The sequence below is a fragment of the Elephas maximus genome, chromosome 13, assembly GCF_024166365.1.
Source record: "Elephas maximus indicus isolate mEleMax1 chromosome 13, mEleMax1 primary haplotype, whole genome shotgun sequence".
Classification (NCBI taxonomy): domain Eukaryota; kingdom Metazoa; phylum Chordata; class Mammalia; order Proboscidea; family Elephantidae; genus Elephas; species Elephas maximus.
This window is the reverse complement of record NC_064831.1, coordinates 55,652,875-55,675,698: the sequence shown is the minus strand read 5'-3', so window position 1 is coordinate 55,675,698 and position 22,824 is coordinate 55,652,875. Positions and strand designations below refer to the sequence as shown.

General features: G+C 40.9%; 1 protein-coding gene across 1 annotated transcript in view; it reads right to left on the bottom strand.

The window, feature by feature from the left end:
- Positions 1-22,824, bottom strand: part of HACD3 (3-hydroxyacyl-CoA dehydratase 3) — a 39,945-nt gene that overhangs the window by 6,044 nt on the left and 11,077 nt on the right. The window contains exons 2-7 of the mRNA XM_049905263.1: positions 17,303-17,345; positions 15,134-15,207; positions 13,539-13,700; positions 11,814-11,865; positions 9,249-9,359; positions 3,448-3,575 (exon numbers count right to left, since the gene is read on the bottom strand). Of these exons, the coding sequence (XP_049761220.1) occupies positions 3,448-3,575; positions 9,249-9,359; positions 11,814-11,865; positions 13,539-13,700; positions 15,134-15,207; positions 17,303-17,345 (570 nt within the window). The remainder of the gene's footprint in view (positions 1-3,447; positions 3,576-9,248; positions 9,360-11,813; positions 11,866-13,538; positions 13,701-15,133; positions 15,208-17,302; positions 17,346-22,824) is intronic.

Below are 22,824 nucleotides of genomic sequence, written 5' to 3'. Positions count from 1 at the left end.
TTTACTCTACGTGACTATCTCTGTACCTATATCACATGGTATTAGCTACTGAATCCTTAAAATGTCTTGATTTCTTGTAGGGCAAGCCCCCCAAATTGAATTCTTCTGCAGAAGAGTATTTTTAGCCCTTTATTTTTCCACATCAGCTTTAGAATTTTCTTACCACATTCCAAAATTTTTAAGGTTTTGATTGAAATTGCATTTAATCTATAGATAAATATGAAAAGAACTGGTATCATTATAGTCATGAGTCTTTACAATTCAAGAAAATTAAAAGTCTATATTATTTACTTTTTGTGTTCTCCCTTCCTGCATCTCAAACCTTCCATCTGGGATCACTTTTCTAATACCTGAATTATTTCCCTTCCAGTGAGAGGCTACTGATGGTAAACTCAGTTTTCTTTGTTCGAAAATGTCTTTATATCACCCTCATTCTTTAAAAAAAATATTTTGCTTGGTGTAGATCAAGGGTCTGAACTATGTCCCGTAGATCAAATCTGGCCCACTGCCTGTTTTTGTAGTTTTATTGGAACCCACCAAATCCATGTTTACATATTATTTACAACCACTTTCACACTACAATGGCAGGAGTTGAGTAGATGCAACAAAGACCATCTGATCCGTAATGCCTTTATATTTTAATACACAAACTTAATTTAATATATAAATATTATATATTATGATGTATAATATATATTTATCTATTGCTTTAAAGAAAAGTCTGTCAACCTCTGATACAGATCTCTGAAGTTGGTTGTTTATTTCAGCACAATGAAGACATCACTGCTCTATCTTCTGGCTTCCTTTATTGCTGCTGAAAGTCTACTGTAGCTTCTTTGAAGGTATTGTCTTTACCCTCTACCTAGCTACTTTTAAGATCTTTTTGTCTTTTGCATTCTGCAGTTTCACTCTGATATGTCCAGGGGTGGATTTTTTATTTATCCTGATTTGGATTGTGCTTCTTGAATTTGTGTTTTGGCATTTTTCATCAGCTCTGGAAAATTCTGACAGTATCTCTTCTGATCTTTTCCTCTACCCCACTCACCCACCCTTCTGAATTCCTATTAGACATATGTTCAACCTTCTACTCTATCTTCATGTCTCTTAACCTCTCTCATATTTTTCTTTTATCTCTTTGCGCTTCATTCTGTTCATTTCTTCAGATCCATTTGCCAATTCACTAATTTTCTCTGCAGCTATGTCTAACCTACTATTAAAACTTCCCATTACATTTTAACTTTTGATTACTGTATTTATAATTAGTAGAAGCTCTATCTGCCTCCTCCTCAGACCTGCTTATTCTTTATAGTTTCTCGTTTCCTCCTCAAATAGTCAGGTACTCCTTCCTTCCTTTACGCATGATTATTTCTATTTCGTATCTGATCATTCTGGTATCTGAAGTCCTAGTGAATCTGTTTGTGCAGCCTGTTGTTTCTCCTGGCTTTTGCTCACAATGCTTTGTTTCCTTGGTTTTATAATCTTTGACTGGAAGCTACTCATTTTCCTTGGAAACTGATCTGTGGGAATTCTTCGAGGCCTGGACAAAGGTGGTTTCTTCCAGAAAAAAATTTGTGTTTGCCTCTGTCAGAGACTAAGGACAATACCAGTTGAGGACCACTTTAAAAAAAAACTGATAACTTGAGAATTTTTGAACAACCCAAGTGGTGTCCATTCATAATACAAACTCATTTGGAGGACCAGCTTATGACTATGAAGTCTTAAAGTTAATTATTTTTCTCCCTCTAGCAAGACCAACATTTGAGACAGAAAATTTCCCTTGTAGACGGCAAGGAGGGGAAGGGGAAATTTACTTCTAATTCATCTTTACATGCAGCTCTTTTGTGTTCTCTGATTTACAGGGAAGGGTCTCTTAGGGGACTCTTCAGGCAAGCTCTGAGTCTTTTATCTCCTGTACCTTTCAATACTATAAAACTGAAGTTTACGTTCATTTGGTTTTGCAAATCCCCTCATCGCGAAAGTCAATGTCAGTGCTCTGTTTATCTCTGTAGGTTTTAGCTTTCACTTAGTTTTTGACCTGTTCATCAACGCATTTGAGATTTTTTCAGTATCTTACCCAGGTTTCCAGCATGAGAATTCATTTGGCCACCTATCTGCTGTATTTCCTGAAACAGAATCCTCTAACTTGTTTTTGTAAGCCAAGTAAACAAATTTTATCTATTACTCCATGATTGCGTTACAGCAGAAGATGTTTTTCACCAAATTTTTTTGGCTAGATACTGAGCCTCTGACTCTTTGATCTTTCCTCACACAGCAATGGAAAGAAGGGTGCATGTCCACCCACCTTCACCCTACTTTCCTGTGCTCCTGTCCTATACTGTTTTCTACTTACTCTTACTTGGTTCCAAGGAGGAATAACATTCTAGTTGTTCATGTCCTCAAGGACAGAGACTACTTCTTATTCTTCCGTGCACAGAGTAAGCCCTCAATATGTGTTAAATGACCCAATCAACCTGCTATGGTAAATTCAGCTCCCATTTCCACTCCAAATAAGCTCTGCTCAGGCCAAAGGCATTCCCCAACTCCAGGAGACTTCACTCAGTGTCCTGTATGTAAATGGCACTCTGGAGCCATGCAACGTGGTGACACTGAACCTGTCCCCTCCATCCAGCCCTAAAAATTCTACTATAATGCTTATTTCTAATAGTCCTTGATAGCAAAGAATATTATTCCATACTAGTGGGTCATCTACTAGCCTCTTTTATTTTTTAAACTAAGCAAAGCTGCTTCCTTCCAAAGGCAGATAACCTAGAAATAACAAGGTTATTGTATTAACATCTTTATCTTGCAACTGACACTGTTAGAATGCCAGAGTTGGTATACCAAACACGGGTAGAACTATAAAAACCATATTCCAGGAGCGAGTGACCAGGAATCACCAGATTTCCCCTGAGTCTGTGTAGGCAGTATTTAAAGGTGTGCAATCATCTAGCTAGGGAACAGGGCAAGGAGGTCAACATCCATGCCCTGTTCCTGATAACAATTTTCCAGATATTAGGAAATAACAGAAATTGGCAAGAGCCACCTTTGTATTTGGAAATAAAGTCCCAAATGAAAACAGTTCTAGGAATTTGACTGCCTCCATCTACCAAAGGTGAGAGGAGGCCCAGTATGTTTTTGCCTAAGGCGACTGAGGGTAGGTTTTTTTGCTCCCACCTGAGAATCAAGTTTCTCTAGTTTTAAAGCTCATTTTAAAACTTTGTGATTTCATGAAGATGGTGTATGTGATGAAATAGACTTGAAATGGCAAAAATCTATGATGGAAAATATCCTTGAGGTTTAAAGTTTTCCGCCTTGTTCAGATAAACCAATGCCATTCGTGTGCAAGGAGACCATCCTCCTAGGAGACTTCTCAGCTATCTGTGGCATACCTACTAGATAAAAGCTGGAACCTCCCATTCCCCATCCTTGAGCTCAACTACTCAGTACCTGCAGAACAGAAGGCAACACTGGTGAGTTAGTGACTCCGATCACTGCATTGATCGTTTCCACACCTGCCAGCATCTGGCAGAAATACATCACATCAGCCACGGTGTGAAATGTGTCATAGAAGGACTCTAAGGGTACAAATATACATTAGGGGTAAATCAATTGGCAAATTCTAACAGAATTATTTCTCAAACTAGATAACTCCTTACATAAAAGGAACTTTAGAAAAGGTAAACAGAAGTCAGATTCAATTTTACTACCCAACTAAGTTGGGAGAGAACGGGCCCCTAGGGTCATAAAGAGTAAACTCTGCTAGTTACCAGAAAGTTAACACTAAGTCCTTAAACTTTTCTCGTTTTTAAAAGGCAAGAAGAAAGCACACCTAGACTTCACGCAGTTAATACATACTGAAAATCTATGTATCAGGCACAGTGATAATTCTTTTCAGATTATTACCTCATTTAATTTAAAGTTAAAACTATTATCACATATATTGAACACAATCTAGCCTTTTCTAATCTCAAAAACTGTACACTCAAAGGCACATGTGCAGAAGTATTGCTGGATAAAATAAGGTTCCAAAAACTTTACCTGCGTTTATTTTTCTCCTTTCTTTTTTTTAAATTTTATTTATTTTGTTGTTGAGAATATATGCAGCAAAACGTACACTAATTCAATAGTTTCTACATATACAATTCAGTGACACTGATAAAGTTCGAGTTGTGCAACCACAGTCACCCTCCTTTTGAGGTGTTCCTCCCTCATTAACATAAACTCAGCCCCCTAAGGTTCCTATCTAATCTTTCGAGTTGCTGTCATCAATTTGATCCCATATAGATAGCCTTAACTGCATTTGTATCTTTAGACCTAACAATTCTTATTCTGAGAATCAATCCTAACTGAAAAATATAAAATGAAATAAAAAAAGCTTTATAAACAAGGTTGTTCTCTGAAACCTTATTTCTTAGTGCATTAAAGTAGGAACAGTCTAAACATCTATAAGAGTTTGGAAAGTTTGAGTGAACTAAGGTATATGCAACTTGATAGAATACCACGTAATAATTTTAAATGACAGTTACTGTTTACTGAGCTCAACAAATGTGGTATCACAATTCTGAGTGGTCCATGAAATAATATCCTATATTTTTCACAGTGATCCTCACTTGGCATCTTGCTGCCTGCATTCTTCTTCACTGTTTTTCTCAACTAGGACACCACTGACATTTTAGGCAGGACAATTCTTTGCCTTGCATATTGCTGAAAACTTAGGATCCCTGGCTCCTTGCCTACAAATGAACCCGTTGCTTTCAAGTCGATTCTGACTCATAGCGACCCTATAGGGTAAAATAGAACTGCCCCATAGGATTTCCAAGGAGCACCTGGTAGATTCAAACTCCTGATCTTTTGGTTAGCAGCCACAGCTCTTAACCAGTATGCCACTAAGGTTTCCTGCCTCCAAATAATTATGACAACCAAAGAACACTCTCAAATTAGGCATTTCCAAATGTCCCCAGAGGGCAAAACTGCCCTGACTGAAAAAAAAACAAAAAACTGGTAACGGGAATTCTTATTCATATGTTTATAATCTAAATTCTGTTAGAGGTTCCACAGAGAAGCAAAAATTATAGCTGAAAAGCTATCACTAATGAACCACAACTTATACAAGTAGTCTCCATTTAAACATGCCTCCCCACTTAACACTGGGCCTAATTATCACATCCAAGTCTTGGTCCTTCGTCTTTTCCCGCTGTATGCAAATAGAATGAACAAACAGAATGAACACAAATCACAAAATGAAATTACAAATCTCTTCAAAGTGTGCAAGATACTTCTGAAATCAATTAAATTGTTGATGGAGAACTCTTCTAAATACAAATAAAGATACTTGTGAATGAGGGTCTGGCAGTTAGGCCAGTTACCAGCAAGGATCCCACTGCAGAAGCCTCAAAAGAGAATGAGAGAAATAAAAGAGGCCCTTGCAAAAACTGAGAAACCTTCTGATATTTTCACAAAAATTATCCAATTTATGATCCTGCTGCAAAGTTAAATGTGAAGAGAAAAATGGCATCTAGTACTACTGTATAATCTTGTCAGAAAAACCGAACAAATAAGTTCAAAATTTGACTAGTTCTTTTTTAAGAATTAATGCAAATTATAATTATAACCAAAATTTTGTTATATATAAGATAAAAAAATATATTTACATAACCTTAAATGTCACTTTTGAAGATAAAATCGCAATCAAATATTTGTGTCACCATCTACAATGAAATTCTGGTACTCCTTTTAAGGAGATTCACTTTCAGTCCCACTTTTCGTGGGAAGTGAGACCTCCCATTCTTTGAAATAGAGGATTGTGACTTTAAAATTTGGTACATGGGTAACCAAATTAGATCCTGCTGCTCAGCTTCTGATTTTATGAGAAATTCATCCTTGTTTCAATTCAGGAATATGAACCTGTCTCTAAAATGACTGTTTTGAAGAATATTAATACTTTTAAATGCTTATAATATTAAATTTAAAAAAGATGCAAAATGATATACACACTCTGATTATACTAATTACTATTTTTTTAACTGCAGGAGAAAATAGAAGGAAACTCATGGCAATATCAACAGTGATGAAACAAAGACTTATTTCCTACCTCAACCTTTATCCCAGTTTTATTTTTTAAACTTTCTTAAATCAGCATACTAACTTTTATGATTTGAAAAAAAAAGTTTTTGAAAAATATTAAAAGGCACTCATGCTAGTGAACATGGGTTTCAAGAATGGGAGAGGACTTTTGTATATACTCTTTCTGGACAGAAATTTGGTAGTATACATCAGAATCCTTACAAACAATTTGGCCTTTGATCCTGCAATTTCACTTCAGATATTTTTCCTAAGGAAGTCACTAAGGACCCTTATAATAATTTACCTACAAAAAACCTACCAGAACACTTCATAATAGTAAATAGTTGAGAACCAACTAAATGTCTAACAACGGCTAGGTAAATGACTATCACCTCACAAAATGCGGCCATTTGAAGTGACATGGCAGAAGCACCTTCACTGACATGGGAAGATGCTCACGATGTTCTATTTGGTGAGAAACAAAGGCTGCATGGTAACATTTATGTCATGATCCTAAGTTTTTTTTTGTTGTTTTTTTTTTTAAATACCTGGGTTTAAAAAGAGACACACCAAGGTACCAAGAATCTGTTGCTGTCATGGATAGGATTATGATAAGGTTTTTGTTTGTTTTTAAGTCTTTATTTTCTGACTTTTCTGTAATTAGCACTTATTATTTTTATAATTAGAAAAAAAAATTTTAATTTCTAAAATAAAGATGTGTTCCTTAATAGAGAGCTAGACAAGTCCCAGAGTTTCTAGACAAGCCGGAAAGTCTGCTGCTGTTCTCCACTTAGCAGAAATCTAGCAAGTTCATATTTACATGAAAGGACAAGTATGTGTGGAGCACTTGCCATTCACCAACACCCTTAATTCAAGAGGAGAAAACTGCAAAGAGCGAACAATGATACCAGGTGTTAGGTCCCACATTCTTATCATATCTTTGAGAACCAGTAAGGGAAGAAATTCAAGGGGTAGGAAGGGGCACAGAGCCAAAACAGAAATTACAAGTCCAGGAAGCTTGCTTTTTTTTTTTTGGCAGCTTTCTTTGATCATATGACCCAGACAACTTAGCAGCTTAGGGACTGGGTCACCTAACCGCCAGCAGGCTTGAGTGGAACACTCAGGATTCATCCAACTATGTTAGGTTAAACACAGTAAGTACTTACATATTTGAATGTCACTATTTGCCCTCCAGGAGCCCTGATGGCACAGTGGTTAAGTGCTCAACTGTTAACCAAAAGGTTGGTGGCTGGAACCCACTAGCCACTCCAGGAGAGAAAGATGTAACAGTCTGCTTCTGTAAGGATTCACAGCCTCGGAAATCCTATAGGGCAGTCCTACTCTGTCCTATGGAGTCACTATTAGTTGGAATTGACTTGACAGTCATGGGTTTTTTTTTTTCATTCCATGGGACTTGTGATAAATCCATATTAATAAAAGCTGCAGGGCTGAGAATATCTGTCTGAGACTTCCTTTGCTTCTTTAAGTAAATTATCTGTAGACCTCTGGTCACACATGACTACAGGCAGGAGCAGATTATCTAACAGGCAAGGTACGCACAGAGCTTACCTTGCTTACCTGGTCATCTGTAGTGAACAACTTCATTTTTTCACCACATCAAATATTCTGCTTCTAGGTATGGCTGGCATCTGTCTCCTTCCCAACCCCACAGTACCTTCCTACAGAATCAAAGCCTCTTCAAATTTACAATCCCTGATAGGGGTGGGGGCACCCTGGTGGCGCAGCAGTTAAGAGCTACAGCTACTAACCAAAAGGTCAGCAGTTCAAAACCATCAACTGCTCCTTGGAAATCCTATGGGGCAGTTATACTCTGTCCTATAGGGTCACTATGCATTGGAATCAACTCGACAGCAACGGGTTTGGTTTGCTTGAACACGGGTGGATGACCCAGTAAGCAGGATAAGCGTGGGCTTACTTGCATTTACCTACTAACATGTAGTGAACAATTTCACTACAGATGATCTGGTAAGCAAGGTAAGCACCTTGCTGATATTTGCTGCAATTTTTCTCCAACTCCCCAACTCCCATGCTGCTCTGCCCTCCCCTCCCCCCGCCCCCACCATGGGCTGTTAACCTTTAATGTTTCTTGGTCGGGATGTTTTCAGATACACAAGAATTTAGATATTTTATGTAGTCAAATATATTGACATTTTCCTTTGATTTTTCTCACACTTTTAAGCTTAGAATGTCCTAATTGTCCACATGAAATTATTATAAACATTTACTTATATGGACTATTATGATTTAACTTTTTAATACGTGACTTAAATTCTTTGAGGGAATTTATTTTGGTATACAGTGTGAGGAGAAATGCTAAACAGATTCCTTGCCTCCCTCGTGCTCCCCAAACTAGCCAATTTTCCTTAGGAACATATTAAATTACCCATCTAATAAAAAATTATGGAATCATATTTTCTTTTCTACTGATTCATGATTCCTCTTTTATCATATATATGATTCATACAGATAGAAAGTAAGAGCTATTTCTGGGCCACCTAATCTGCTCTGTGAATCAGTCTGTCTCTGTGCTAATGCCAGATTATTTTCATTACCGTTCTCTCTTACCAGGAAGAAAACGTTCTCTCCCGTTACTCTTTTTCCTCAAAATTTTGTTACTTATTAATTCAAATTCTCAAATATTTTCCATTGGCATTTAATCTGGGCAAAATTCTACATAATATATAAATTAATTTAGGAAGAATTAATATCATTATGAGAGTCTTTCATCCTCTTTTTGAACAGTCCATTTCAGAATCTATTTAAGGAGGCACCAAAATGGCTCCAAAAGGGGAGTAAAGAGTGAGATCCCAGGCCTTGCATAACCCTGGCACCGGAAGTATCACATCCATTTATTTACTTACTAATGAACTATCAAGAAATGAATAGAGAAAGGGATGCTAGCCCCCAATGTGCCTCTTTCAAATGACTTTCCGTGTGTGTGGACTTGGGCCATTTCTTCACCCATCTCTAAGCCTGTTTCCTCACCTGTGAAGTGGAAAGGATATCTGCCCTGCTTGTTTGACAAGGCCATGGAGATGAGAGGTGAAAGCACGATGAGGAGCATGAAGGGCGACTCGAACGTGGAGGATTCCTATCAATACCAATGGTAGAGTAGCGGGCCAATACTGACAGGAAGAAAACGAGCCTAGAAATTTTTTACTTGCCTTTTCCCAAGACAAAGAACCGGACAGTCAGGTTGACAAAGATCCAAGAGAATCCCAGGAATTGTACAAGATTATACATGAACAGGTATCCTTTCTTCATGCTTGCAAAAGCTAAAAGACAAAGTGAGGCAATAAGCTGTTAACAACAGTAGTCACAGCCGGAGAGTAGATGACTCCATCCCTCTTTCCTATTTGGGTGCCCTAAGCTCCCACAAAAATACCTGACCCAGGCCTTCAACAGCTTGGGTTCCTGATCCCATAGAGACACAGATATGGGAAAATTATGAGGAACACTGCACCCCAGGGTATGCTTTCAGAGGCTTTCCCCTTCCAGCCTTGAGGGGTAAGAATACATACATCACAAACCCAAGAAGAAAAAAAGATGACTGTCTTAGGAGGCATTATAAAAGGGAAATAAAGCTATCCTCAGCCCCTGCTCTACTTATACAATCTACAGTCTACAGTTTCTGCTCTGGAATTTTTTTAAGGTCATGAGGTCAAATCAGCTAAAAAATCTATAAACAGTAATGAAAGAAAAATGAATTACGATATTTGATCATATATTCATTCAACCAAGCATTAACTGAACACCCACAATGTGCAAGGTACTGTAAGGAGCACTACTGGGATACAAAGATGGTTAAGACAATGCCACCCTCAAGGAGCTTATTATCTAAAAACCATAATACAAGATGGACAGTTACAGGTAACATGTTGTGAAAATTTCTAGGTGAGAAAATGACAGCAGGCTGGAGAAGAATCAGGCCAAGTCTGCATGGATAAGTTGGCATCTGATCTGGGCTTTGATAGATGGGTAGGATAAGAACACACCAAAGGAGGACAATGTCAAACTGAGAGGCAGGAAGCTAAGGGCCATTAGTTTTGTTTGCAGCCTAAGGTTCATGAAGACACAGCCAACTGAGGAGTTTAGAGGTAGGAGCTAATCAAAGGCAGGTATAAAGGGATTAGCAAGAGTCATGGTTGAGTCAAAAAGAGACAGGTCAAGGAAAGGATAGTTTTCAAGAGGAGAGCTATGGAGCTCAGATTTTGTGGCTACATATTTATTCCTAAGCTACAGATATCCTGCATAAACACCTGACTGATGTTTAACTAACCACATTGAATAGCATGGCCAATCAAAAGCAGCCTGATCCTAAGGGGTCGGAAAAATGTCAGACTTCTAATAACATTTTACTAATTAAAAATTTTTTCTCCAAAACTACAAAAGTTTATTATACTTCCACATCATAAAGAGCTTCCTTCATGAGGGAACTTTATGAGTTTAGATAAAACAGCTATAGTTTTATGTAACATCCTAAAAATCCATGTCTGAGAATTTTTATGTATTTCTGAAGCTTACCCCTTTAAAACATCAAAAGATTAAATCTCAAGGTGGCTTTTTTGTTGTTATTCTTTGCCTTCACTAATCCTCTCCCCTCCTCTGATTCTCTGAAAGAAGAGTCCTCTAAATTAATGGCTATTCAAATCTTTTTTAAAAGCAATGAAAACCCTTTTCAAAGGAAATCTTATTCAGAACCGGAATACATACGACACAAAGGCAGAGTTGCTCTGATTGAAGTGGGCCTGCTTGCTTGACCTAGCCCCCAAAGCATCTCTGGGAACCCTGGGGGCACCATGGAAACCACTCCTCTAAAACTTTCCCTTCCTGACTTAGAGCATGCCAAACAAGTGCTGCTAAAACTTGGAAAAGTTTAATTTAGGGCAGATTCTGCTTTTCAGAGTTAGTTTTGTATAGACGTACATGGTCCTCCCACTGGAACGTAAGCTCTCAGAGGCCAGGTGCTATGGTGGAGTCATCTGGCTCCACATCTCAAGTACCCATGGAGCATGAATTTAATAGACAGCTGCCAAATTTAATCTATGTACTCAGGAGACAATACACTTTCAGAGTTTCCTACTTACAAGTGGTAGAAATTGATGTTTATAAAATTACTGAGCAGCAGAACATCTTTCAGGCTGACAACCACTCCTCTCAATGGTAAAGTTCTTGAGATCTTAGTTGGGAGAAAACACCAGGCTGGAAGGAGTACAGCCCTGGACTCGTGTAGTAATTTCCACATGTCTATTCAAGACCTGGAAACCTTGGTGCAGTAGTTAAGAGCTATAGCTGCTAACCAAAAGGTCAGCAGTTCAAATCCACCAGGCACTCTTTAGAAACTCTATGGAGGAGTTCTACTCTGTCCTATAGGGTCACTATGAGTTGGAATTGACTCAATGGCAACAGGTTTGGTTTTTTGGTTTTATTCAAGACTTGACTGCCATTTGCCACTAAGCCAGTCAAGGGGACTAAGATTCTTCCATTCTGCTAGACCACCTGTGGATCCCTTCAGATGATGTCACATCCCAGACAGAACGGAAACATTAAAGGTAAGCCTTTTGATGTGGACGTACACAGCTTAAGCACCGGACATGAAGGATTTCTCATAAACTCACCGAGGCAGTCCACTGGGTGAAATTATTAGCTCTCCTGCCACATCGCTGCATCCACACCCCACCTCTATTGCAAGTTAACTGGTAACTATCCTAGCAGCAGTGGCAACTTACTTTCAGGGGAGCCTTCATTTTCCATTCGGAGTTTATTTAGGCGCTCTTCTTCCTAAAATTTGGACAGTTTTCCAAGAACACAAGTTAGTTAGAATTCCCAGAAACTTGCAAAAGTTCCCATGCTGGGTATGTGAAACATCACCTCAGCCATATTAAGATTAATATCAGCAGTGATAAGTCATGTTGATTGCATGTACCTCCAGTGGTGTTCATTGCTTCACTAGGGAAAATGTACCCTGGAGTGTGCCAAATGTGCTCAGGTGCCAAAAAGTCTGACTCCTCCTTACTAGGCAGCACTAACATCAAAGGATGCCTGTCCAGTGCTCACAGAATTAAACCAATCAGTTGGCTTCCAAACTGCCAACTAGGCAGACTTAGAATCTTAAGCTGGAAAGGACATCTAGAAGACTTAATGCAGTTGTAGAAACAAAAACAGAAGCTTAGGCAGGAAATAAACAGATTGGTACTTTATTTTTCAAGACTTTTAGATTTTCAGTATAACTTTTCCAGAAGCTAAAATTATGTCTCCAACATCAGTATGAACTCACATTTATGTTAACAAAGATACAGATGAATACAGAAATATTTACAAATTTATGTATATGTATATGTATATATATATATATATATATATATATATATATATATATATAGGTCAGTATACACACATTTATTTCCTTACTCTGTCAGCTGAGAGGGCCTAGAAACAAGGACACTCCAGGAGCAATGGGTACACTTAGTGCCCAGATCTTGGTTTCCAATACTACTGTCCAATAAAAAGAACAAGGTTCCTTGGAGAAATGGCTAATTTGAGAGCTGAAGGAAGAAATATACAAGAAAGTACCGGAAAGGAAGTGCAGGGGAAAAGGAGAAGAACACAATGATGGGAGTATACATACGTCAAAGGGACCCAGGAGCCAACTGAAAGAGCTCCCAATGGCCGAAGCTGGAACAATTTGAGCAACAAAATAAATAACGTAGTATTGGATTATAACCCAAAGTATAAAGTAAGTATCCATGATTCCATACTGATATAAATAAAAATAAATGAGGGACTGGAAGGGCTGACTCATTAGGGGGAGAGCAAGTGGGAGTAAGGAGTAAGATGTATATAAACTTATATGTGACAGACTGATTTGATTTGTAAACGATCACTTGAAGCTCAATAAAAGTTAATAAAAAAATAAAATAAAATAAAAAAATAAATGAGGGAAAAGAGACAAATCTCTCGTTGCAGAAGAAATCCAAATTATATAAATATTCCACACTAAAAGATGGGGAGCATTACTCTCCCAGTGTGGGCTATCCATAGTGACTTCCTTCTAAAAAGGACAGTAAGGAAAGGAGAGAGGGGGACAAAGAGTAACTTTACAGGAGAGAAATCTGACAAACTTCACCTCAGCCAGATGACAGTGATAAGTCATGTTAACAGCATGAACCATCGACAAGATGTGATAAGAATGGACTTAACTTCTGTGGTCTTCTTCCTAAAAACCCATCACCACCCCAGTTTAATCATGAGAAAAACAGACAAATCCCACCTGAGGGACAGTCTATAAAATACCTGAGGAGTACTTATCTAAAATCATGTCTCTAGGTCTCTAGATAAATCTGCATCTTGGTCACTATTCTACCAGGCTCTAAGAGATATCTGAGGTGGCCCAAATAACTTAAGTTCCTCATGATTTCTGTCTTCAGTGGCGGGATCGGAGGGTTCTTACTGACCTTGGCTCTGAGCTCCATTTCTGCATCAGACTCGTCCAGCCAGCGATCGAAGTCAGGAGCCAAAAACAGTGGGCGCTTCTGTTTGGTGAGTCTCTCCCACCACTGACTCACCTTCTTCTGTACCATTATATTTACCTGCCTCTGGGTCAGTTTGTAGACAGGCTAAGAGAAAAACTGAGAATGTGAGAATGTCCTCCCCGTTCTCCTACTGTATCCCCTGAACTGGCACCAAGCCAGCACAGCTACACAGAGAAATTACATGGTGTGCTTACATCCCTTCCTCCTCTGCCCTGACACAAACAGAACATGAAAACCAGGGGCTGGTACAGGGAAGAACTGGTAGGAATAGCAGTGTCTTTCTCTGACTCTCCCCAGTAGATGACAAAGGAGGAAGAAGGCAGATAGTTTCTGGTTAGCACAGAGGCAACTACATCAACCTCCTGCCAAGTCTACATTATGCAAAGTACTGTGACCAGCCACCATGAAAATAACTGAATTCAATGATCAATGATCCCCGGAAAAAGCAAACTCTTGTTTTAGAAAGGCCTGCAGCATGGCCAGAGCTGTACTGCATCAGTTAACAACCTTTCCACTAGGGTGAGCTGAGGAAGTCTTCCCAACTATACTCAAATTCCTGGAGGCTGTTCCAGTTAACACCAGCTCATTATTCCTCTATGTGACTTCTTCCCTCTGCCTCCAAAGTAAGCCCCACGGACAGGTTCTCTGTCCCTCATGCCACTGATGACTACTAATGCTTTCCCAAAACAACTGCACCCCCTGAAGTGAAAGATCACTAAGCTCAAGCACCCAGAGCCAGGAGTGTAATTTTAGAAACCGAAGTGTACCATCTTTTGGATTCTCTTCCTTCTTGTTACAGAAACGTCCTCATGCCCTGAGGTAAGGGAAACTTCAATCATACTTCCAACATTCTTTCTAAAGACCAGCAGCTTTAACCATTTATGATTTTTATTTTTCTCTTTGCCTCTGTGGCAAAGTCATGAAAAGTAACTCCCCTGGTGCATGGAGGTCATATTAATGACCGTGGAATGATCTGGAAAATAGTGCGAATAACTGCACCGTTTGAAGGATGTAATCAATGTTATTGAATTGTACATGTAGAAATTGTTGGGATGGTATGTTTTGTTAAGTATGTGTTCATCACGATAAAATTGAAAAAAAAAAAAAAAGAGTAACCCCTTGGCATGGGCCTCACCCGCCCGTGTAACTCTGCTCTCTATCGATGCCACACTCTTCTACTATCACTAAAAACCAGAGACTATCAGAGCCGGAAAGGACCCTGGAGATCACGTAGTCCTATCCTCATTTAACACAAGAGAAAACTGGAACCCAAAGAAGTGAACAGGCTTGTTCAAGTTCACACACCAGGAAATCGTGGAGCACAAATTCAGCTAAGGTCTCCTGATTTTTCCCATCCTCAGCAGCTAAAACCTGAGCTTTGTTCCAAATAAAAGAGGTATATAGCTCCCCCTTGGTTTTTATCTTCTTCTTTCCTACAACCCCTGCTCCCCACTTCACCAAACTATTAGTACTTATTTCCTAGAACAGAGTGGGAAGTGAGAAAGGAAAGAACATACCTCTGGCTTCACAGGTTCTAAGAACTCCAGGTGAAATTCATAGACATTGTCTCCTTTGGCACCATGTCCCTGAGCTATAAAGGAAGAAATAAATGTAGGTTACTGTGGCCTTAAGCAGAGTAGACTCATTCATAAGTCAGCTTGGTACAGTTTTTCAGAAGTATGCAAATATTAACAGGCCTTACCAGACTGAGTGGGAATTTGTAAACAGAGCTCCTCAACAGCCAGCTAAGCTGAATCCTGGACAAAAGTCTATCTGATATGTCCTTCTGAGCAGTTCCTACATGTTTGCTTAGTCTTTCAGTATGACCTTGGCAACACCCAGTACAAACACTAGGCAGGAGAAAGACCATAGATAACAAAGCCCAAGGTACGACACAGATATAAATTTAATTTTCACATCTACTTTGTCTTTGAATTCAAAAATCTCCTGACCAGAGCCAGAGAATGAAGGGAAGGCCCTGACTTCTCCTTTAACACACTCCAAATGGAACAAGGAGAAATAAACGCTTTCTCAGCTTATTTCTAAAACAGGACAAATAGAAGGGGGAGGAAAGTCCCCAAGGGCTGGCATGACTCCATGCCTGTGCCTTGACGTGGCTCCTTTCCCCACATCAGGTAGGCACCACACCTGGTGCCAGTGACTGCTGGGCTGCCAGTGCTGCTGGGCCTCCCTTCCCACACTCTGATTTGCCTGTCGTTTGATCCCCTCCTGGAGTTCTCTTCCCTCATCTGGCTATATGTGGTAAAACCTACTACTATTTGCTACCAAATCAAGACCAAACCCGTTGCCATGGAGTTGATTCGACTCATAGCGACCCTATAGGAGAGAGCAGAGCTGCCTCATAGGGTTTCCAAGGAGAGGCTGGTAGATTTGAACTGCCAACTTTTGGTTAGCAGCCTGAGCTCTTAACCACTGCAGGAGGCTATTCTCTTAGACTGTAAATTCCTTAAGGTAGGACATTCTATAAGGTTCAAGTGGCAAAGCACCCTTTTATCACTTTAACTTCCCTTTCAATGCATTTACCCCCCAAAATACTTGATTTACTACCACCACTACCCTCCATCTTGCAAAGTAGATACAAAAGCCAGGCTGTGCTTTCATGCAAGTGTATCACAGTAGAGGAATCTAATGTAAGCAGAAATTCTTCAATCCCCGATAACCCTGGCCACTTCATGATATACCAAGGGAACTGGAACAGAGAGAGAGCAAGGAGGATCCCACCACACTGGGTGACAATGAATCCAGATCTACCTTCTCAGGTACAGCAGCAAACCTGCTGATGAACCGAGGAGAAAGGAGGTGAGGCAGAGTCAAAGAATCATAGAATGTTAGAGCCAGAAAGGCCTTATAGGTCAGCCAGAGCGCAGGGTTTCTCCAACTGGTACACAAGGGTAATATCAGGGGGCCACAAAGTCTCATCAACATATTTCTATTTTGGGGAAGGACTGTGCCGTCTTATTAGGGGGAGAGCAATTAGGAGTATATAGCGAGGTGTTTATAAATTTTTGTTTGAGAGTCCGACTTGATTTGTAAACTTTCACTTAAAGCACAATAAAAATTAAAAAAAAAAAAAGATATTTTTATTTTCTGTTTTCATTATAATCTTTAAAAAAAAAGATGCCTATTCTGGGTCATTTGGATGGCTGCCTTATAATCAAATACTGCCACACAAGTCAGTGGCTATGTTTGCGTATGTGTTCACAGCTACAATATGGCCAAAGATCAGATAAAGTCACCATATTTAATTCTTAACAAAATATTTTTCAATCTGGGCCCCTTGGGCCCTTGAAGGGCCTGGAGATATATTCCCTGGTGGCCATGGGATGCTCAGTTTTGAGAAATACAGATATAATCCAACACCTTCATTTTATAGGTCCAGAGAAGTCCTTACCTTGTCCAAGGCCAGGGAGCTAGAGCCAGGTTGTCTGGTTTAAGCTCAGGAGTCTTTTTCACTACGTCTACTGTCTCTCCAAGGGAGACGCAGGGTGTGAAACAAATTCTTTGACTTTTCTTATCATGTATCTGAAATCAATCTAGTTTACCCCAAAAGAATCAAGAAGAACATCAATAAAAATAAATAAAACAAATAGATAAAAATAAAAGGAAATCACCATCACATCTCCCTGGCCACGCAGAAAGCTAGGAGCTTCGGCCCGGATACTGACCTTTGAAATGCAGCACATTTTCCGTGATGCTGATGGCAGGATTCTGTGAAAAGAGACCAAGGATGTGAGGAAGAAAATGAAATGAAAACCAGATGCCCTTTTCTTCCTCTCTCCCCTCCTTGGGGGCTCAACTTCCTACCTTATACCTCCCCAGAAAATATACTGAGTGGTTTATTCACCCCTATGTGTAAGAGTTCTCTATGCCTGTCTGTAGTTATTGGAGATTGTCAGCTCTTGCAAGAAGGACCCTAAACTGCTCTGACTATGCAGGACAGTGAGATACTAAATCAGGCCCTTCAGTGGTGAACCATGGCAAGTGCTACGTGAGGCATAAGGGTGGAATATACAGAGCTCTAAGACTCGGTGTTCCCAAACACCGGAGTCAGAGAATCTAGTGGAACAGGTGAGTCATTTCCTCTGAGAAGATATCAAATAATATCAGGTAACACATACTCAATACCAAAAGAGTAGTAAAAAGGAATGCGTTACAGGAATTAAGAAGAGAGCGAACACAATGGGAATAGAATGGTTGGGGAAAGCTTCACGAAAAAGTAAGACCTGTCCTGCAACACGAAGAATAAATAAATTCTAGGAGGTGGGAGAAGGAGTTGAAGCTTACGGGTGGTTGTGCCGATGGTTCTAACTTAGTCCTCAAGCTCCAGAATCTCTTAAACCCCAACCAAACCAAGACTAGAAGAGATCGAAATTCTCCAAATTGCTCATTTATTCTCAGAAGTTGCCACATGCCTTTGGCAGCACGATTTAAAGTGAAAATCCTCGGGTTTGTTTTTTCTTGTTTGTTTGTTTTCAGTGAAGGAGAAACAACTCAGCCCCTTCATCCCAGCTCAACATTAACTATAAGCAAGAGGTAGCATGTTCCCAGGTTTTCATTTTTTTTTCCTCCTATAGGCTCAGCTCTCTGTACAGTCGCTCATCAAAGGAAAGCAACAAGCTAGAGAGAAGGTTGGGGGCTGGGGGTATACTGTGGGGCAGCAGAAACCTCAATGTTCTATTTATAGCCAAGAGAGTTAGGGAAAGGGGGAGAATGAAGCCTCAGTGGGAGGAGCATTTGTGCCAAGCTGTAAAAACGGCATGGACAAAGTGAATCAATATCAACAGACCAAGGCTGATTCCTATTAGGCAGAGGTCAGACACATGTCCTCTCTCCAACCTTATTACCAATTAATTCTGACACCAGCCAAACCTCCCACAGCACTCTCTACTTCTCTGCTGAGTTTGATAATTCATTGTAATGGTCACACAGAACCCACGGACAATATTCACAATTATGGAGTTTATTAGGGAAGTAACAGGTTACATCATGATGTTGCTCATTGGTCCAGCTGGGAGGATTTTTGTTTTCTTCATGTTGAGGTGCAATCCATACTGAAGGCTGTGGTCTTTGATCTTCATTAGTAAGTGCTTCAAGTCCTTTTCGCTTTCAGCAAGCAAGGCTGAAGTTGTCAAAGATTTCATTTTACTTGGATCCACAATCAACAGCCATGGAAGCAGCCATTAAGAAATCAAATGACACACTGCATTGGGTAAATCTGCTGCAAAGGACCTCTTTAAAGTGTTGAAAACAAAGATGTCACCTTGAGGACTAAGGTGCACCTGACCCAAGCCATAGTATTTTCAATCGCATCATATGCATGTGAAAGCTGGACAGTAAATAAGCAAGACAGAAGAACTGACACCTTCGAATTGTGGTGTCGGCGAAGAATATTAAATATACTATGGACTGCCAAAAGAACGAAAAAATCTGTCTCGGAAGAAGTACAACCAGAATGCTGCTTAGAAGCAAGGATGGCAAGACTGTGTCTTACATACTTTGGACATGTTGTCAGGAGGGATCAGTCCCTGGAGAAGTACATCATGCTTGAAAAAGTACAGGGTCAACAGCAAAGAGGAAGACCCTCAATGAGGTGGATTGACACAGTGGCTGCAACAATGAGCTCAAGCGTAACAACGATTGTAAGGATGGCTCAGGACAGGGCAGTGTTTAGTTCTGTTGTGCACGGGGTCGCTCTGAGTCAGAACTGACTCAACCAACGGCACCTAACAACAACAGGTTACAACTCAGGATCAGGAACAACTCAGGATACGGTTCTTTGATCAGGACAGCCTCTTCTCAGCTGTGCCTGCAGGCAAGCCTCTCTCTGGCCCTCCACCCCTCAGCCAGGCCTCTGTCCTGCTCGGGCGAGTGTTACAAAGATCTTTAGCTCCATCAGAAAGTGCCAGGAGGCATCCCACTCCACCAGGAAGCCTTCTGCCCGAAGGCTCTCAGGTCTCTCATTCCGTGGGCTGTGATGTTGGCATGCCCTCTGAAGTCCGCCACACAGTCTCGTACAGGTCTCCTGGTTCTACTGCCACCGTTTCTCTGCCATGGCTTCACTCTATCTTGTGCCACCTTTAGTGTTACAGCTCACTCTTTCTGGCTCCTAGGCCTAGGAGGTTCTCAGTGCAGGGATCCCAGGTCCAAAGGATGTGCTCTGCTTCAATTTTTTCTTTTTGGTGGTAGTGAGGATCCCCTTTCACTCTGGGATGGGCTCTCTTTTTTATGCCTAGTGGGATGGCAAAACTGACCAATCCCCTTGCTAGGATTTCATACACCTTATTTGCATGGTCCCACCCCCACAGGGGTTCCATGAACTTTATCTATATTCTTAGCAGGCTGTCCAATCCTGCTGGTAGGCCACAAACACTATGCAAATAGTCCCACCTAATCATTTTATGGGAGTCACAAAGACCATAGGCTAGACAGACCATATTAAGTAATTCACTGTACTGCAGGCCACCCCCTGGCTCTTTCAGCCATTGTTCTTTCATATTTGGAGGATAACCTCCCCCTCTCAATCATTTTACCAGTCCAAAACAGCCATTAACAATTAGTCGTACAGTAGGGCAAAGAGTCCTCAGGGCGAAGTTACTCAGGTACCAGCCATACAGGCAGAGGTGGATTATCAAACATGCAAAATAAGCACAGTGTTCACCTTGCTTACCAGATCATCTGTAGTGAACAATTTCACTTATTTTTTTTTCACGTCAAAGACTTTGCTTCCAGGTATGGCTGGCATCTGTCTCTCTTCTAAACCCGCAGCACTTTCCTACAGAATCAAAGTCTCTTTTCAAATTTACAATCCCTGAGAGGGGTGGATGACTCAGTAAACAGTAAGCACAGCCTTTACGGTGCTTACTTACTTACTAATCTGTAGTGAACAACTTCTACCAGATCTGGTCAGGTTCTCCAAAAGTTATCCCAGCTTTACCCTTTCTGGTGTCTCATAAAATTTAACTGAGAGATTATCCCTTGCTCTGAGCCTCACGAGGTATCAGCATAGCAAAACCTTTACGGAACTTTAGGTTCAGCCACTGCACTCCAGTTCAGAAGTGCCTCTCCCTCAGTCCACTCTTTCACACTTACAGCTTCTACAATTCCAGTTTTTACAATCACAGTTAAGCCTGTTAACACTCAACACGCACAACTGAATCATAAAATCCTCTCAGCGTCGTCCCCCACCCTCTCTTTCCAGACCCATCAGGAAAAGAGGTATCTATTCAGATGAGATCCTCCCTTGTCCCTCTCATTTGGAGTGTAAGCACACCCAGGGAAGCGTGTAAGCCAACCACTTCATGCCTTTATCTCCCCGCATTTAGACAGCCAATGTTGAAACTGCCCATTCCTATCAAACCAGCATGTTCCTCCATCTGAGGAATCTTCTGTTGTGGCTGGAACGTTCAGCATCTGCATTCGTATGCCAAGTCCAGTCCGGAGGAAGCCATCAAATTGCAGCAATTTACACCAGCTCACGGTGTCAAACATCTCTCTCTCTCCATTCGGTAGGGTTCTGGTCAGCTCATCCCTAGCCCCTGTGAGCAAGGTCGATGGGTACCAGCCATAGGTTCAGGAGTCCACACACCTCCCTGCACTTCAGACCAGCCAGCCCCTTATCTCTCATCCCTAGTCCCCATGGGCAAGGTCAACGGACACCAACCATAGGTTCAGGAACCCACACAACTCCCTGCACTTCACATCTGCCAGCCCCCTCTCTCTCATCCCTAGCCTCCATGGGCTAGGTCAATGGGTGCCAGTGGAACATGTCCAAACTCAGCCCATCTCTTTGTTGCTGCCCCTCTCCCACTTCCACTCATCTCGTGGACCCAGGTGGTCATCTTAATTGAGCATACCAACCTGTCTACTTGTCCGCTCCCTTTAAGTTCCAGTCCTGGAAGGAGGTTCTTCTGACGCGCACTGGCTTTTCCTGCTTTGATGCACACAAAGGCAAACCACTTGCTCAAAGTTCAAAAGCAAGGCGCTCATTATTTTTTTCTGCAGGTCCTTCCTTTAAATGCAAATCTCCTGCTCTCTCAGCACTTCTGGGTAGGTCTGCATGTCTTTTCAAACACAAATTTCCTGAATGGAAAGATCCTGGGTGGGGCTCAGGTTTTTGACCTAAGCCCCCAATACTCTACACACAGGGCTACTGCATTGAAATGAACAGTGTGTGTTTCTTTCGGGCAAATCCTCGTTCCCCTTTTAACATACCCAATCAAGTACTGGTTGAAGGCAGAGTTATACACTCTCTGTAATCTATAATATCCAATATTCATTCCCATCAAACATTTAGGTCTGTTTTTACAACAGTAAGTAGGAGAAATATTCAATATCCAGAGTATATTCAAATAAACACATAATCCTTTTTAAAATATTCCAGTTCCATCTTCTCCACACCTTGACTATCTTCCCATTCTTATGCATATGGCCTTGGGCTAGGTGGAACTAGAAGACCCTGGATGCCTATCAATCATCTTGTTTAACTGGGCTGGCTTTTGTCCCAAAACACTCCAGATGCGATTTTTCTCTATTCAGCTGCAGCATAACATCTCTTTCCTTTCTGCCCTTATAGATAACAACAAACAAAATAACCACTTAAGAATCAAAAGTTTCACTTCCCACACCCCTTCATTCTTTCCCTTACAACGTCCCAGGCTTCTGTAAGTCTGGAACCACTGAAACAAACCCTGCTTCTGATGCCAAATGTAAAAATGGCATGGGGGCAACATCAGGCCTCCTCTAACTTCACCAGGGGAAGTAAATGAAGATCAACAGCCCAAGGCTGATTCCTATGACGCAGAGGTCAGACATTCCTCCTCCCTCCAATCTTTTTACCAATTCTGACACCAGCCAAACCTCCCACAGCACTCTCTACTTCTCTGCTGAGTTCGCTAATTCGCTGCAATGGTCACACAGAATTCACAGATGGTACTCATGATTTTGGGATTTATTAGGGAAGTCACAGGTTACAAAGCAGGATATGGTTCTTCAGTCAGGACAGCCTGTCTTCAGCTGTGCCTGCAGGCAGGCCTCTGGCCCTTGACCAGGCCTCTGCCCTGCATAAAAAAAAAAAAAAAGCACTTCAGCTCCACCAGTAAATGCCCAGAGGCACCCTACTCTGCCAGGAAGCTTCCTGCCCGAAGGCTCTCAGCTCTCTCACTCCATGGGCTGTGGGTCAGCATGGCAT